Genomic DNA, 16,134 nt, shown 5'->3' with positions numbered 1-16,134 from the left:
CTGGGATTCGATCCCGCGACTTGCAGGTCAGCAGCAAAGTACCTTAGCCACTAGACCACAGTGGCGGGGCCCCCATATGCAGACACAACTACAGGAAGCTACTGGTTGAAAGTTTTCGGAGAGATTGGCAAAAAGAAAACTACGATCTGCGCACTTTGCTGACACGAGATCAACTACAGCATTGAAGCAAAGGGGCGTCGTTCTCGTGCATGCAGACAACACGCCACGCCAGTTATGGTAGCTTGCAAGGGTCACGGAAGTGTACCGCAGTGCCGATGGTCTCATTCCTTCCAACAAGCTCAAGTTTCAAGGCCTTGCGATCAAGTTGATACAAAGACTGTACCCACTTGAACTGTGTATCTAACTTTGCGTGACCGGGAATGTTGCTTATTTTACACGTTCCGGGCTGGGACAAGGATACGAAAAAAAAAGAACGCGAGCGGAAGAAGCGTGGGCACACTCAAGTGAAAGCAAAGCGCTTCCAAGCACAGCTCAATAAAAAAAAGTATCTTTTGCCTAGTGCCTTGTAACGGAGTTGAGTCTGATAGCATTGTCTGGAATGCCATCGTCCTAATAATTTTCAAAGGTGTGGTGTCCTGTTGCTTGATGAGGTAAAACTGAAGCAATCTGTTGCTTTCAACAAAATATCATATAAGATGGATGGCTTTGTTGACTATGGCGATGTGACGAATGCCACCTGTGACCAAATTGCTGACCATGCACTGGTGTTAGTCGGGCTCTTCAATTTTCCACTTCTGGCTACCCGCAAGCTGCCAGAGTCAGCCAGAGCGCGCTCGTTTTTCTTGGGCTGCTCCGTCCCCCTCAAGGCGCACTTCGGATTGGCATTCGTTTTTCTCGGGTTGGACAGTTCTGGCGACCTTCAGTGAGCCCGAGGGTCGCCAGACAATTCCAGGACAATTTAGTCGTGCAAGCTCTCTGGAAGGCTTTGGGCAGGTTTCGGGCAAGCAGACGTCAAAAAGGTACAACACGTGCTCGGCGCCATCTGAGCAAGGTCTCAAGTTGTTTGCATCACAACAGACCACTGAATCTTTCCGCGTTACCTTAATGTCAATGCTTGAAATGATCGAGTTCTTGCTGGATTAGGGCGAGGGCGCACATTATGTTTTGACAGCGAAGTTAAACCAGGACACTTTGGAGGTGAGCATATGATTGCTGCTACTATGAGTGTTGAGCTGTGAGTGATGACGTTGGTTGTAGCTTAGCAAACTTTCTCTTTTATAGCGCCACTTCGATCTTGTTTGGTCATTCGGAGAAGATGAATCTCACCCTACTGTGGTCAACTTCAGCTAGATCTTCCGCCTTGTCAGTTTTTACATGCCTATAAAGACTGCACTGTGTGGTAGTGTGCAAGGTGTACCAGGTAATGCACTTGCCAGCATACAGGACACACAGTAAACGACAAAAAAAGTTCAGCGAACCAAACATCCGTCCTTGTGTGAATTCATCGAGACAAAGCTGCTAAGGATTATACACGACAAATTAACAGAGGCTGGAGTGCAGGACAACGACCACTCTTACTACAAAGGAGAAGTGGACGACGCTATTGTGTATTACTCAAGTGAATATGTAGTGTACAAATTCTAAAAGCATACAGCATGCCTTCTGTGCTTAAAAAATATAAGCAGTGCATCACCTGTCGTTGGCTCTGACACATATCTAATGACTTACAGAAGTTTCAAAGAAGGCTGCATGAAGCACCCAACAGCAAAAATGTTGAGTGTGAAGAGAGTTGTAAATGATGTAGTTTCCGAAACATTAGACGAGGCTGGAGCTTGCGACAACATTTTCTGACAGGTGCTAGAAGAACTTGAAAAATGCAGCAATGTTTAGTTGGGCTGTTCAGTCTATGTATCATCATTCGCTTGCCAAATATTGAACTTCGTTATTGTGAAAAGAATGCATTTCTTCACCAGAGATTTCAACCACCTGTTAGAAAGCAAAGGAAAGGTGGCTGTAGCAAACAAAAAGGTACGCCTCCTGTAACTCTGGCTCTTGCCCTTAAAAAAAAGTTACTTCCAGTTTGTTTGTTGTAGCATTCAATAAATTTTGTTCAATTAGACTTTGCTATACTCATTGCCTTTTGCATTCTATAGCCATATAAGGGACACGCATTTATTGAATTCATGTACTATATTTAAAAAAAATAAGTTCGGATCGTAAATTTGAGTTATCTGGAACGAACAAGTCGTTCTAGGCTTTCCACTTTCAACATCTCCAGCGGCATCAAATGATTGTGGTGTGTGCCTCATCCCATAACAATAACTAAAGTTGTACGTGTGAAAATAGTGATATGATTATGAGGCACGTTGTGTTGAAGAGCTTTGAAAATTTGGCCACCTGTGGTTTCTCTAACATGCACCTGAATTGAAGTGCATAGCCCTCCAGCCTTTCCCTTAAGCCCACTGTAACGGTTTTTAATACATACAATTAAATTTCAAAGAACAAGAATGCAATACGGCTAAATTAACACAATTCCCACAAGACTCAAGCATCGCACTCGCTTCTCTGCCATGTGGCACCGCATTAGGCACACAGCTGGTGCTTTGAATTGCTCACTTCTAATAACCTTAGTTCACTATCACAAAAAATAACTCCCAAAACGCCAAATTAACCACAAGAACTCCATTTAACACTGTGCATAGAATCCATTACGTCACGGCGAGCGGTCACACTGCATAGGAAGTGCCACCTAGGGAGTGGGAAATGAAAGGGGCCGCGTTTCACCGCCTTGTCCCTGCGGAGTTTGCAAACTGAAGTAATCCAGTAACATTGGGTGCGGCGGCGGTATGGGAAAAGCCCAGCTATGCGACCATTGTTGCAAACGGCACCTGGGCTTATGAGGGAGCAACCTCAAATAAGTCCCCGAGCGGCTGGTAGCTTATGCCAGCCATGAAGCAAGCTGGCATAAGCTGGGGGTCGCATAGCTGGGGGAAAAGCCCAGCTATGCGACGATTGTTGCAAACGGCACCTGGGCTTATGAGGGAGCAACGTTTTTTTAAACCTCAAATAAGTCCCCGAGCGGCTGGTAGCTTATGCCAGCCATGTATTGTCCTTCTTAGCCAGAAGCTGAGGATGCGTGTTGCCTGACACCGTAAGCCATTTCACGAGACGATAACAAGTGTTTACGCGGTAGCAACATCTTCCTTGGAAGAGACAGCGGCAGCAGCTACAGGTCGCCCCGCTAATTGAGCGAGCTGTTCGGCGGACCCTTTGAAGTTTTGTTGCGGTGGCCTTTTTGATATATGCTATCATGAGCTTGAGACCCTTCGCCCAGCGGCACACACACAACAAGAAAAAGCCACGTTGGGGTCACATTGCAGTGCATTGACAACGTTCGAATAGGAGACGTTTACTCGGCCGTTTGTGAGCGTCACCCTCGCAAGTTGTGTGTGACAGGTGATTGAACAGTGCAATCTGCACGCGTACCCAAATCTAGGGATCTGAGGAAAACATACTATTTATAATGAGCCATCTGGCTCACTCGAGAAGAGCTCGCCAAGTACAGATTGTAAATAAACCCTCTGTAGTGGGAGATTCGCAAGGCACTGACTAGTCGGACCATCTCCGAGTACAAAGCGCAAGCGTGTGCACGAGCTGTAGACGCTGGACTGCTCGAGCATTTTTGTCCCTACCGGCTGCCTGCCTACTACCTGGTGTCGCTATTAAACTCTCTTACTAAGTGGTGGAAGTGTGCTGGGTACGCAAACCTGGAACTTTGAAGCCGGAAGCTGCCCACTGCATGAGCAATGCCTGATTAGACGACTGAGCAAGGCGAAGCACGGCCAAATCTCAACTGGTCATCGTACGTACCACTCTGCGCCAATGGGATCCCCACTTCTTCAGCAGCACCGAGGACCAAGATGTGGAAGACTGGTTGCAGCTGTTTGAAAATATGAGCGCCGCCAACAAGTGGGACGACCCCTCGAAATTGGAGTATGTCCCATTTTATCTCAAACACAACGCCAGCCTGTGGTTCACAAACCATCGCACTGAATTTACCACTTGGGCCGCTTTCAAGACCACCCTTGCAGCTGTGTTCGATCGCCCCGCAGTGCGCAAGCTGCGTGCTGAACAACGCCTACGCGGACGAGCGCAACGGCAGGGCGAAAACTTCACTAGCTATATTGAAGATGTTATCGATTTATGCCAGCCCTTTAGCCCTGAGATGACCAAACAGGACAAGATCAGGCATATCTTGAAGGAATAGACGATGATGCCTTTTAAATGTTGCTGGCAAAGGGACCAAGTACAGTATCTGAACTTGTGACCTTGTGCCAGAGCTTGGAAGAGATTCGCAAACAACGTGCATCAGTTCGGAGGTCGACGACAGCAGACGACTCTCTCGCTGCCCTGACCATCGGTGGTGACAGCACCCTGATGGAGCAGATAGAAGAATATGTATGCGAAGAGGTCACACAACAGCTTTCATGTCTCCCGTATCTGCCGACCACCAAAGCACCAACGAACCGCCTAACACTGACAATCAGACAGGCTATTCAGGAGCAGGTCTCCGAGGCGTTGCCAATACCTACGCCTGCCTCTCCACCAACACCTGTTGCCGCACCACTGACTTATGCGGCCGTTGCGGCAATGCCTCCGCCTCGTCTGCCATTGTATACGCCACAACCTGTGTGACCTTCCACCGCGCCGTTCCCAGCTATAAAGCAACACGCCGGAAATCCTTGGCGCACTGCTGACAACCAGCCGATACATTACTTATGCGGAATTCCTGGTCACGTTGCACGTCTATGTCGTCAGCGCTTCGCAGTTAATGCACCAAGATAACCTGACTACTTGTTTCGACCTACATACCACGCGCCTCACGTGCCACCTAAAGTTCACGAACGCGATGCGCAAGCTGCTTCCGGCACCCGAACCTTCGTTTCTCGACGTTCTACTTCCCGCTCACCTTCCCCTTCAACAAGTCATCGTTCTGTATCGCCTATGCGTCAATGACCCACCTCCATTGAGACGAAAAACTAACTGCTGCAGCTCCGGAGGCACGAGCTGCATCATTGTCTAATCGTTTAAGTCCTCGCCTGTCTCCCGCCAATCTTATCGCTGTAATCCTGGAAGGTGTACGAACACTTGCACTCATCGATACCGGTGCCGCGATATTTGTGATGAGTCAAAGACTCTGCCGCTCTCTTTGTAAAGTGACGATGCTTTCTCCCGTAGTTTCTCTTAGCACTGTGAGTGCCCAACAAATTGAGCCCGTCACGATGTGTACAACAAAAGTGGTTCTTCAAAACGTGTTGTACATCACTGAATTTCATGTGCTGGCTTTATGTTCCCACGATGTCATCCTAGGCTGGGATTTCTTATCACGTCATCACGCCGCTGTGGACTGCGCTCGGGCCGAAGTGGAGCTGTTACCGTTTCGTGATGCACCTTTTGTTGATGCGGCCGTATCTAGTGTGGCTAACTTTGTCGTCGCGACGGACATAGACCTTCCTCATTTCAGCGCCGAGTTTGTCCCTGCCTGCTGCGCTTCACTTTCTGACGCTACCGTCCTATTCACGCCATCTGACATCTTTGGTAGCCGCCACCACACATCGCTGCCATTCGCCATTCTTGCGCTTTGTCAAGATACTACCGGAATATTTATTTCCAATCCCAACTCGTGCCCCCTCAGTTTGCGCCGCAACGAGACGCTCGGCCACATTCAGCTTATCGATGAAGCCTGCCGATTGTGCCTGCCGATTTCTTCGACATCAAGCCGAATATAGAGCTGAACGCGTTGGTTTCTCACTTTGCCTCAAACAGCGTGTCGTGCGATGCATTTCACCGTTCTATTGACAGCCATCTCGCCCCGGCTCAATGAGAGCAGCTTGTTACCCTGTTGCAGAAATTCAGGCGTTCGTTTGACTTTCCCCAAGCGGTGCTAGGAAGAACGAACACCGTTGTGCACACAATTGACACAGGGAAAAGTACTACTTTGCGCCAGCGCCCTTATCGTGTGTCCCCAACAGAGCGTCGTGTAATTGCAGCACAAGTAGACGACATGCTGCAGTGTGGAGTCATCAAGCCTTCTTGTAGTCCTTGGTCTTCACCACTTGTACTCGTCAAAAAAAAAAGGATAGTTCGATCCGGTTCTGCGTAGACTACAGGCGCCTAAACAACATTACGAGAAAGATGTTTATCCTCTTCCCCGCATAGACGACGCTCTCGATTGGCTCCATGGTGCACAATTCTTTTCCTCGCTTGACCTTCGCTCAGGTTATTGGCAGGTCCCAATGGCAGAGTCTGATCGTCCAAAAACGGCGTTCGTCACACCGGATGGTCGCTATGAATTTACCGCAATGCCATTCAGACTCTGCAATGTGCCGGCCACATTCGAGCGAATGATGGACGGCATTTTATGGGGTCTCAAATGGAACATATGCTTGTGCTATCTTGATGGCGTTGTGGTCTTTTCACCTGATTTCACTTCGTATCTCACTCGTCTGCGTAAAACTATACAGTGCCTTACAAACGTCAGGCTTCAGCTTAACCTGAAGAAATGTCACTTCGGGGATAAACAACTCACCATACTTGGTCATGTTGTCTCAAAAGCCGGCATCCTTCCCGACCCTGACAAGCTTCGTGCTATTGTCGAATTTCTTAAGCGGACTACAGTTAAAGAACTATGGAGCTTTGTGGGCCTGTGCTCCTATTTTTGTCGGTTTGTCCAGAACTTTTCTTCCATCATCGCTCCGCTCACCAAACTCCTTGCTAGCCCTGTAGATCTTTCGAATAGGACAGCAGCCTGTGAAGAATCCTTCGCAACACTGCACCAACTACTTACCTCACCACCCGTACTGCGTCATTACGACCCTACTGCGCCGACCGAAGTACACACGGTTGCAAGTGGCGTCGACCTTGGTGCAGTACTCGCGCAATGCAAACCAGGTTTTACAGAGTATGTGGTCGCCTATGCCAGCCGCGCCCTCACTAAGACAGAAGCAAACTATTCTGTTACGGAAAAAGACTGCCTGGCGATTGTGTGGGGGTTAAACAAGTTTTGCCCCTATTTGTACGGCCAAACTTTTGACGTAATAACTGACCATCACGCATTCTTTTGGATGGCTTCACTGAAAGATCCTTCTGGTCGCCTCGGACGTTGGGCACTACGCCTCCAGGAATTCGACATACCAACGTCTACCGATCGGGGCGAAAGCACTCTGATGCAGATGCGCTTTCACGATCACCCGTGAAATCTGATGATACGGAAATATCAGCCCTTGATTTTCCCCTCTCTGCCGTCAACGTCAAAGACATGTCATCCGAACAACGGAAGGACCCTTGGATTGTCTCGCTCTTAAATATGCTTTCTGATGCATGAACTTCCAGTTACCCGCATGCTCTTCGCCGCCAAGCAACGCATTTCGCCATACGGGATGGCCTGTTATGCCCTCGCAACTATGAAGTGATGGGTCGTAAATGGCTGCTAGTCATACCCAGCCATATGCGGTCTGATATTTGGGACTATTTTCTTGCTGAACCGCAACACGCACACGCCGGTGCGCGCTAAAGACGTATGAGCGGATCCGCCAACATTACTACTGGCGGGGTATGTACACGTTTGTCCGCAAACACATTCGCTCATGTTCCCTGTGTCAGCAGCACAAGACATTTCCTCATTCACCTGGTCAACTGCAGCCTTTACCATGTCCTGCATGTTCATTTGACCGTGTTGGGATTGACCTATATGGCCCACTACCGTGCTCTGTTGGTGGTAATCGATGGGTGATTGTGGCTGCCGAGCATCTGACTGACAAGGTACGCTGAAACCGCAGCGCTACCTTCGGCTGGTGCTCGTGACATTGCAACCTTCATCTTGCATCGGTTTGTTCTTCGTCATGGTGCACCACGGGAGCTCCTGAGTGACAGGGGCCACGTATTTTTGTCCGAAGTTCAGCAGCACCTCTTACAGTCATGCCGTACGGTACACCGCATATCAACAGCCTACCACCCTCAGACGAACGACCTAACGGAACGTTTAAATAGAACCCTGGGAGACATGCTCGCTTTGTATATTGATTCCAACTACTCCAATTCGGACGTTGTCCTTCCTTTCGTGACATATGCCTACGATACGGCGATTCAATCAACAACGGGCTTTTCTCCATTTTTTTTTAATATGGCCGTGACCCATGCAGCACACTTGACACAATTCTGCCATACAATCCTGATGCCTCCAAGTTCAGCCCACTTTCTGGAATGGCCGAACATGCCAAAGAGTGTCGTCAGCTTTCACGGTCCTTCACAGCCGATAATCAAGCTCTCCAAAAAGATCAACACGACTGTGATCTTGTTCAGGACACGTTCCCCGTTGGTTCTCTCGTGTGGCTCTGATTGCCTTTCCACTCTTCTGGACTGACTCCCAAGTTTGCACCGAAGTATACTGGCCCTTACCGTGTCATACAGCACCCTTCTTCTGTCACCTATGTAATTCAACCGCTCAAGCCGTCCACGGACAAGCGCCGCCTTGGTCGTGAGGCGGTCCACGTCAGTCGCCTCAAGTCCTACAAAGACCCTCCTGTTCTCTCGTCATCTTGAGTCGCCAGGATGGCTCGTCTTCGTCGCCGGGGTATTGTAGTGGGGAATTCGAAGGGCACTGACTAGTGGGACCATCTCTGAGTGCGATGCGCGAGCGTGTGCACGAGCTGTGGACGCTGGACTGCTCGAGCATTTCTGTTCGTACCGGCAGCCTGCCTACTACCTGGCGTCGCTATTAACTTCCCTTGTTAAGTTCACCTTCATCCTGCCTCGACATCTTCCTCTCGAATTTCTGGTGCCTAGAAATGCCGGTCGCTACACCACATATTTGAAATAAAATGCCACTGTTTTGGTGACCTGCGTAACCTCAGAGTCACGTAGTGAAGTTGTTTACGTGAAGTCATTCAGAAGGTGTCACGTAGGAATCCAACAAGACACTTCAAGCCGACAACCTACTCTGGACACTTTGTCAATTTTGTAATTGCAGTACTGATAAGCCGAGCTCTCGGGGCCAATCAGGATTGACCATCTGGCGGAATAGCACTCCTGCTTTGCGACTGACATCACGTCTGACATTCTGGCTATGCTACTCGAGACTCATAGCTGCTGATGTTCAAGCAAGTTGCCACGTGGTACACTATCTGAAGCGGAGGAAGTCGCCTGTTGTCTTCTTTTACGGCAACCAATGACCGTGCTTTCTGACCGACGATCTGCTCTATAGATGAACCCTAATACTGACACTAGCTGAGGAGTTCTTGAACACAACAGCCGATAGATAAAGACACGTTGCATCATTTCCGTCACAAACTATAAGAAACAAAAAAAGTATTGCAGTACAGTCACTCAATCTGTCAAGAATGAAAATGCTTTCCAGACTTTTTTTTTCTTTTTCAAAAAGCCATGTGCACAGTTGCAGAGCTTCCCAGTTGTACATGAAGGATAACTTCAGAAGCAACAAGTTTACCCAGAATCCATACTATATATGGCAAGCACTCTTCCACTTATCATGAAAACTATAAGACCATCACAACAAAGGAAAAAGAAAGAACTAAAACTTGCGTACTTCACGTAGGCTCACCAGAAGAGTTAGTTTTTTTCTCTTCTTTTTTCAGTAATGTATGCTTTGTTCAGTGTATTCTTGATCAATGTTTTTAACTTTATTAAACTGTTGTACCATTATTTTACAATTTTGTATAATATTTGATATGTTAAATTCCTACTATTTTATGTATAGCTTGTATATTTTATTGCTACAGCAACGTTTTTTGCTGGAATGCTACTATGCTATGAAATAATTGCAGTCATAACTGCCTTTGTCGCGACACAGTTTCTCTCCTCCTTTTGTACACTAAATAGCTGCAACTTAACCCCAACCTTTTGAATTTTGAATTTTATTTATTTCAGACAACCCGTATACATAGTTGCATTGAGGATTGGCGTAAAGGCAAAGAAAGCCTGACAAAGCCTGACACACATACATAAGCGGTTATACATAGCAGAAACAAAATTGAATTTATACAATAGCATCAAACAGTATCAATTTTTTGTGACATCAAGCCATTTGACAAAAATATGTACATCTTTGTAATTAGCACATAAATAATAATGAAGTTATAATAATAAAATTTCATGTTACTCTGACACATTGGCACCTGCAGGAAGCAACGCATCCTATTATCAGTGAGTTAGTGTACTTTTCTCTTTTGTGAAGATAACAGCACCAGTGACACTTTTTGATGTGAAAGCATGTTTAAAATCACTGTCATCATTGGACCTGCACACAAATGTATTTTTCATACACGCCATTAGTTTCTTTCTTCAGCCAAACCGATTTGTTACTTTTGGCTATGGCTCTAACAAGCGTATACTGAGGTGTCCAGTCAATGGGTGTCATCATACCAACCTTGGGGGCAGTCCTTCGTGCCACCTCGGGTTTCCTACAGAAGCTGCGCAGCCTCTTGAACAGCTGCCGGCTGGTGTTGTAGAGACAGCATCCTGCAGCAGGAATTGATAAAAGGTGCAGGTGCGATTCAGCAAAGAACTTTTAGGACCACGTTTTATGTGATGCACATGCCGCTCAATTAGTGCATAGTCTTGGTCAGGTACATCTTACCGCAACAACTGTTGCAACTGACACAACTGTTGCAACTGACACAACTGTTGACTTCATGTTGCCCTCACTTAGTGAAGCCACAAGAGCTTAATTGTTGGTTGTGCCTCAACATAATGTTTCCTTTCAATCTATAGATTGAAAGGAAACATTATCTCAAGCCACAACTCTGGACAAATTGTCACAGGTGGTCGTTGAAACAGATTTTTGTTCAAAATATTCTTAAGAGGCCATGATACCGTGCTCTTGAAGTACGAGGGAAACACCAAAGGTGTTAATCCCGACGTTATCTTGACAAGACGTCATAATATTTAGCATAGGTCAAAACTCGCCAACCAGATATATACTCCCTTTTACAAGCTTTTGGTAGTGCTGGTATTTGCAATGTTCATAGACTGTCATGCCGCATAGCGGAATTCAGAAGCGTCCTCTCGAGAATGATCAGTAGGCAGACGCTCACAACACACTCTTGTTCGGCGGTGCTAGCCCCAGCATTAACGCGTAAGCAAGAAACGAACACAAACCACTTTGTATGTTTCGTGCATCAGTGAATATACCGGACCGTCCGTGACACGATAAATCTAATTCGTTCTTGCAAGGCGTGGTATAGGCCTCACCTCCACTCAAAAAGTCTGGAAGGATTACGAGCTACAGTTTCTTGACCTAAAGCTAACCTTTGGTAAAAATCATTTGTGTTGGAAATATGACCCAAGATCAGTGAAGCCTATCTTAAACTACAAGTCTGGCCATTCTAAGATTGTGAAGAGAGCGATTGCAAAGACAATCTTACATGCGTAGCTCAGGAAATCCTGTGTGAACGTGTCGAATACTGCTTTTCATCCAGGTAAAACGCTTAGTAGATGCTGGGTATCCTGACAAGGTGATTTCGTCTGTGTGTGAGTTGATGGTTTGGAGCGTTAAGCTCGTGAAACACAGAGGAGCTCAAGAAAATTCTGATGGAAAAAGAAAAAGAGCAGTTTTTCCTTATGTACACAAATTGGCGCATGGGCTGAAAATGTAGGCTCAAGGTATGGTGTCGACGTTCTTTTTTCCGCCAAACATAAGGTAGGTCGTATTTGCCCGATGGTTGACAATGCGCTGAGGAACAAACAAGCCAAAGAGAGATTCGCTGCGAATTATAAGAACAAGTACATCGCACGCGTAAAAAAAGCTGTGTATTTAACTCCATTATCGTGTTGTAGGGAGTACGTGGGATAAACAAAATGATGTGTGAACGTTCGTTTAAGGGAGCACGAGTTATCTCTTCAAGAGATCGTGCGACTTCATCTGCCGGAACATTGGCCAGATGTAACAGAGCCAGAGAAAGCAATTTACCTCTGAAATATACGAACACGCAAAAAAGTTACACCATCTTCCCATAAAAGAAACCATATGTGGCTGCGAAGCAGCGATGAGATCGTACGCTTGAGCGTGAGACGTTCTACTTTATTGAGAGCTTATGCTGGCGCTCATCGTGGGGTTGCGCAGGAGCGAAACCTGGGGAGGCTCAAAGCACGCAGCCATGGATCACTGTTTCCTATACTGGAACATGCCAATCGCTGCTAATGATAAATGAGAGACAAGACACCATCTGGACACAGAGACGCGCAGTTCCCTTTTAGCTAACACGCACGGTGCGAATTGTTGTTGTTATACAATGCACTGGCAGAATTTCTCATCAGCACAACCTTGGAGGTCAAGATCAAGACGCTATATATACGGGGTGTTCAGTGAATGATTGTGCAATGCGAGCAGTTGGTTTTTTCAATCAGGAAATTGCGAACATGTCTTTTGTCGCAAATTGTTGCACTAAACGGGCGGTATCGTGAAGAGCTTTTGGCCGCAACTAGACTGGTTCTGGCATCAGATTGATTGATATGTAGGTTTTAACGTCCCAAAACCACCTTATGATTATGAGAGACACCGTAGTGGAGGGCTCCGGAAATTTCGACCACTTGGGGTTCTTTAACGTGCACCCAAATCTGAGCACACGGGCCTACAGCCACAGCCGGGATTCAATTTGCGACCTACAGGCCAGGAGACGAGTACCTTAGCCACTAGACCACCGCGGCGGGGCTGGTTCTGGCATCAGAAGACGCATCGGCCACAGATGGAAACCAACAGTGACGTCATTCTTGAGTGAAAAATATTCCACAGCACAATGGGCACGGAAGGACAAGCGTGTATTCGTAAAACAGGTGTGCTGTTCAACAGCGCGCCTGCGCTTCGAGAACAAAGATGGTAGCCGAGAGCAACTGTAAATAACCGCATGCTCCGAGCGGTCCCACGTGACGGCATCTGGCCAATACGAACACCGCACCAGCCACGAAGAGGTCGAGGAAGGGGATACGTGGCTACTTTGCGAAGTTCTAGGGACTTTGATTGTAACGACTATAGAATAATTTACAAGAAAAAGTCTTGTTTTTTTTTAAGTTTAATGAGTGGAACTTCAAAGTTGATTTGAGAAAACGCACGAAGTGTTAGGGCGGGCATCTGATAAGCAAGGGTCGACATTACGTAATTTGTGTGCGTTCATGATATTGGCATCTGTTTTTTAAGCAGTGGAATCGTCCAAAAGCTTCGTGTGTCACATTTTACAGATTTTGTTTATGTACAAGCAGTAGAAGTTTCTGGTCATGTAATTTACTCGATCGGGCAAATAATGCTTAATGAAGAAAGGATTTGCTGCTAACTCTTTTGGTTCACCAAAATACATCTTCAATAGCCTGAGTACCTTCTTTTGCATTCTCTTCAGATTATTTTAAATAATACTCGTTGTGATGCCCAAAAATAATATACAGAGTTTGGGCGCTTATTAACCGGCACACAGCGAGCATACAACATGGCGACAGTCACGACCAAGCACGGACTCCCCGCGCGAGCGGCGTTTTTTCAAATTTATTTTTATTTATTTATTTAACAATTTTGTAGGTCTTCTGCAGACCCATACAGGAAGCGGGCATACATCATCACAGGTAACCAATTAGATGCAAAGTTCAGGAAATATAATATTTTGAGGGACGATACGCACAACAGCGAAACACTTACAATAGCGGGTACAACAATACCACATTGATGCTCTTCCCATACATGAGAAGACGAGAAAAAAAGAAAAAAAATAATAAAAACCATGTACTACGCATGAAAAACAATATATATGTACAAAGATTATAATGCACCACTGCAAAACACGTTTTTCGTTATCGCAATAGGAACAGCAAACTGTAACTATACAGGCTCTGTTAACTGCTCCACAAATGAAGAAAATTCATCAATATTTGTAATATTAACAGCTTCACCTGGTAGCGCGTTCCAAGCGGTGACAGCGTGAGGGAAAAAGGAATATTTAAACACATTGCTGTGGCACTGAAGGGACGTATACATTTATCATGGTTCGTCCTACTAGAACGGCAGCCAGGCGGATGAATACAGTCGTCTTTACAGATTTCAAGGTGACCGTGAAAAAGGAGATAAAAAAACTTCATGGAAGCAACATGACGCCGGCTAGACAGAGTTGCTAGGTGCGCTTGATGACGCATGTCCGTTGCACTGTCGCGCCAGGAGTATTTTGAGTATATAAACCTCAGGGCCCTGTTCTGTAACTTTTCAAGTTTTTCGCGAAGATAGTTTTGATGAGGGTCCCACACTATACTTCCGTATTCTATAATGGGCCTGACCAGGGTTTCGAAGGTGGTTAGTTTAACTGCTGAAGGTGCTTTGCTCAATTTTCTACGCAGAAATCCGAGTTGTTTAAATGCCTTGGCACATGTATTGGTAATGTGCTGTTCCCATTTTAAATCTTGCGAGAATGTGACGCCCAGATATTTTACTTTGTCAATTTTGCTAATATTGGAACTATTAGGATTGTACCCAAACGACAAAGGTCGTTTTTTTCTTGGTCAGACTTATGAACACGGTTTTAGACACATTTATTTCGAAGGTGGTTAGTTTAACTGCTGAAGGTGCTTTGCTCAATTTTCTACGCAGAAATCCGAGTTGTTTAAATGCCTTGGCACATGTATTGGTAATGTGCTGTTCCCATTTTAAATCTTGCGAGAATGTGACGCCCAGATATTTTACTTTGTCAATTTTGCTAATATTGGAACTATTAAGATTGTACCCAAACGACAAAGGTCGTTTTTTTCTTGGTCAGACTTATGAACACGGTTTTAGACACATTTATTTCCATTCCCCACATCTCACACCATTGGGAAATGTTTTGTAAAGAAGAATGGAGTTTTAATTGGTCATCAATACCACATATTGTAGTGTAAATGACGCAGTCATCTGCAAAAAGTCGCAATGTTACACCTGGTTCCACACAAGAAGAGATGTCATTAAAGTAAACAAGAAATAATGTTGGCTCCAAAATAGACCCTTAAGGTACACCGGAAAAAACACTGAGGCAGTCAGAATCTACGTTGTTTAAAGTTACATACTGGGAGAGATTAATTAAGTAGGCCGAAATCAAGGCAATTACTTTGCTATTAATCCCAAGAGATTTAAGCTTGGCTATTAATTTGGAATGAGGTACACAATCGAAGGCTTTCGCAAAGTCTATGAATATTGCATCAGCTTGAAGTTTGGAGTCAATTATGCCAGCAAAGTCATGCGCTATTTCTGCAAGTTGCGTTACCGTGGAGGGACCCCTACGGCATCCGTGTTGCTTCGGGTACAGCATATTGTTAGATTCTAAGTAATTTACAATGGCTTTGTTGAGAATGTGCTCCATTAATTTACAACAGTAGGTCGTCAGCGATATGGGTTGATACGTCTCCACTAGAAATCTGTTACCACGTTTATGGATCGGAATTATTCTTGCGCGTAGCCAGTCTCCTGGAAGTGCGCCAGTTTTCAGTGAAAGCATAAATATTTTGAACAAAAAAGGAGCAAGCTGCTCTGCATAATGCCTAAGAAACGCATTTGGGATTTTATCTGGCCCCGGTGATTTCTTAACATCAAGTTGTAAAAGCAGGTTCAAGATACCTTGTTCGGTTATCTCAATTTCCGGCATGGCCGAGTCACGTTCAAAAAGCGGCCCTCGGACTGGGCATGCTTGGGTGAATACCGATTGGAAGAAGGAATTGAACGAGTTAACTATTGCATGCGTAATTTCAGTAACGATGCCGTTGATTTCCATCTTACGGATCGGACTGTCCGGCTTAGCTAGATAATGCCAAAATTTCCTCGGTTGTGTTATCATAAAGTTGGTTAGGGTGTGTGAAAAAAAATAGGTCTTTGCTTCGCGCAACAGGCTTTTAAACTCTTGGTAGCACTGACTTATTACAGCTGGATCGCATTTACGCTTTCACATTCTTTTCAGCTTCCGTTTAATATGAATTATTTCTCGCGTTATCCATTTTAGTGGGTAGACCCACTAAAAGTACTTGAGAGTTCGACTCATTTCAGTGTTCAGGCTTCTCTACAATTACCCCGGGGTCGAAGAGGGAGCCGCCTGGCGACCTAACAGCTTGTCACTATGAGCGGGTCATAGTAAGCCTTCAGGCGCTCCACGATGACTA

At 45.8% G+C, this 16,134-nt stretch overlaps 1 protein-coding gene across 10 annotated transcripts in view; it reads right to left on the bottom strand.

The window, feature by feature from the left end:
* Positions 1–16,134, bottom strand: part of LOC119178176 (tRNA-queuosine alpha-mannosyltransferase) — a 263,027-nt gene that overhangs the window by 26,144 nt on the left and 220,749 nt on the right. For all 10 annotated transcript variants that reach the window (XR_012893892.1, XR_012893895.1, XM_075887161.1 and 7 more), the window contains one exon: positions 10,406–10,497. Coding sequence is in view for 8 of the 10 variants with exons in the window: in XM_075887161.1 (XP_075743276.1) it covers positions 10,406–10,497 (92 nt within the window). In the remaining 2 variants the exon portion in view is untranslated. The remainder of the gene's footprint in view (positions 1–10,405; positions 10,498–16,134) is intronic.

This window comes from Rhipicephalus microplus, chromosome 1, assembly GCF_043290135.1.
Source record: "Rhipicephalus microplus isolate Deutch F79 chromosome 1, USDA_Rmic, whole genome shotgun sequence".
NCBI classification, from domain to species: domain Eukaryota; kingdom Metazoa; phylum Arthropoda; class Arachnida; order Ixodida; family Ixodidae; genus Rhipicephalus; species Rhipicephalus microplus.
The sequence above is the reverse complement of the archived record's forward strand: the minus strand, read 5'-3'. Positions and strand labels throughout refer to the sequence as shown.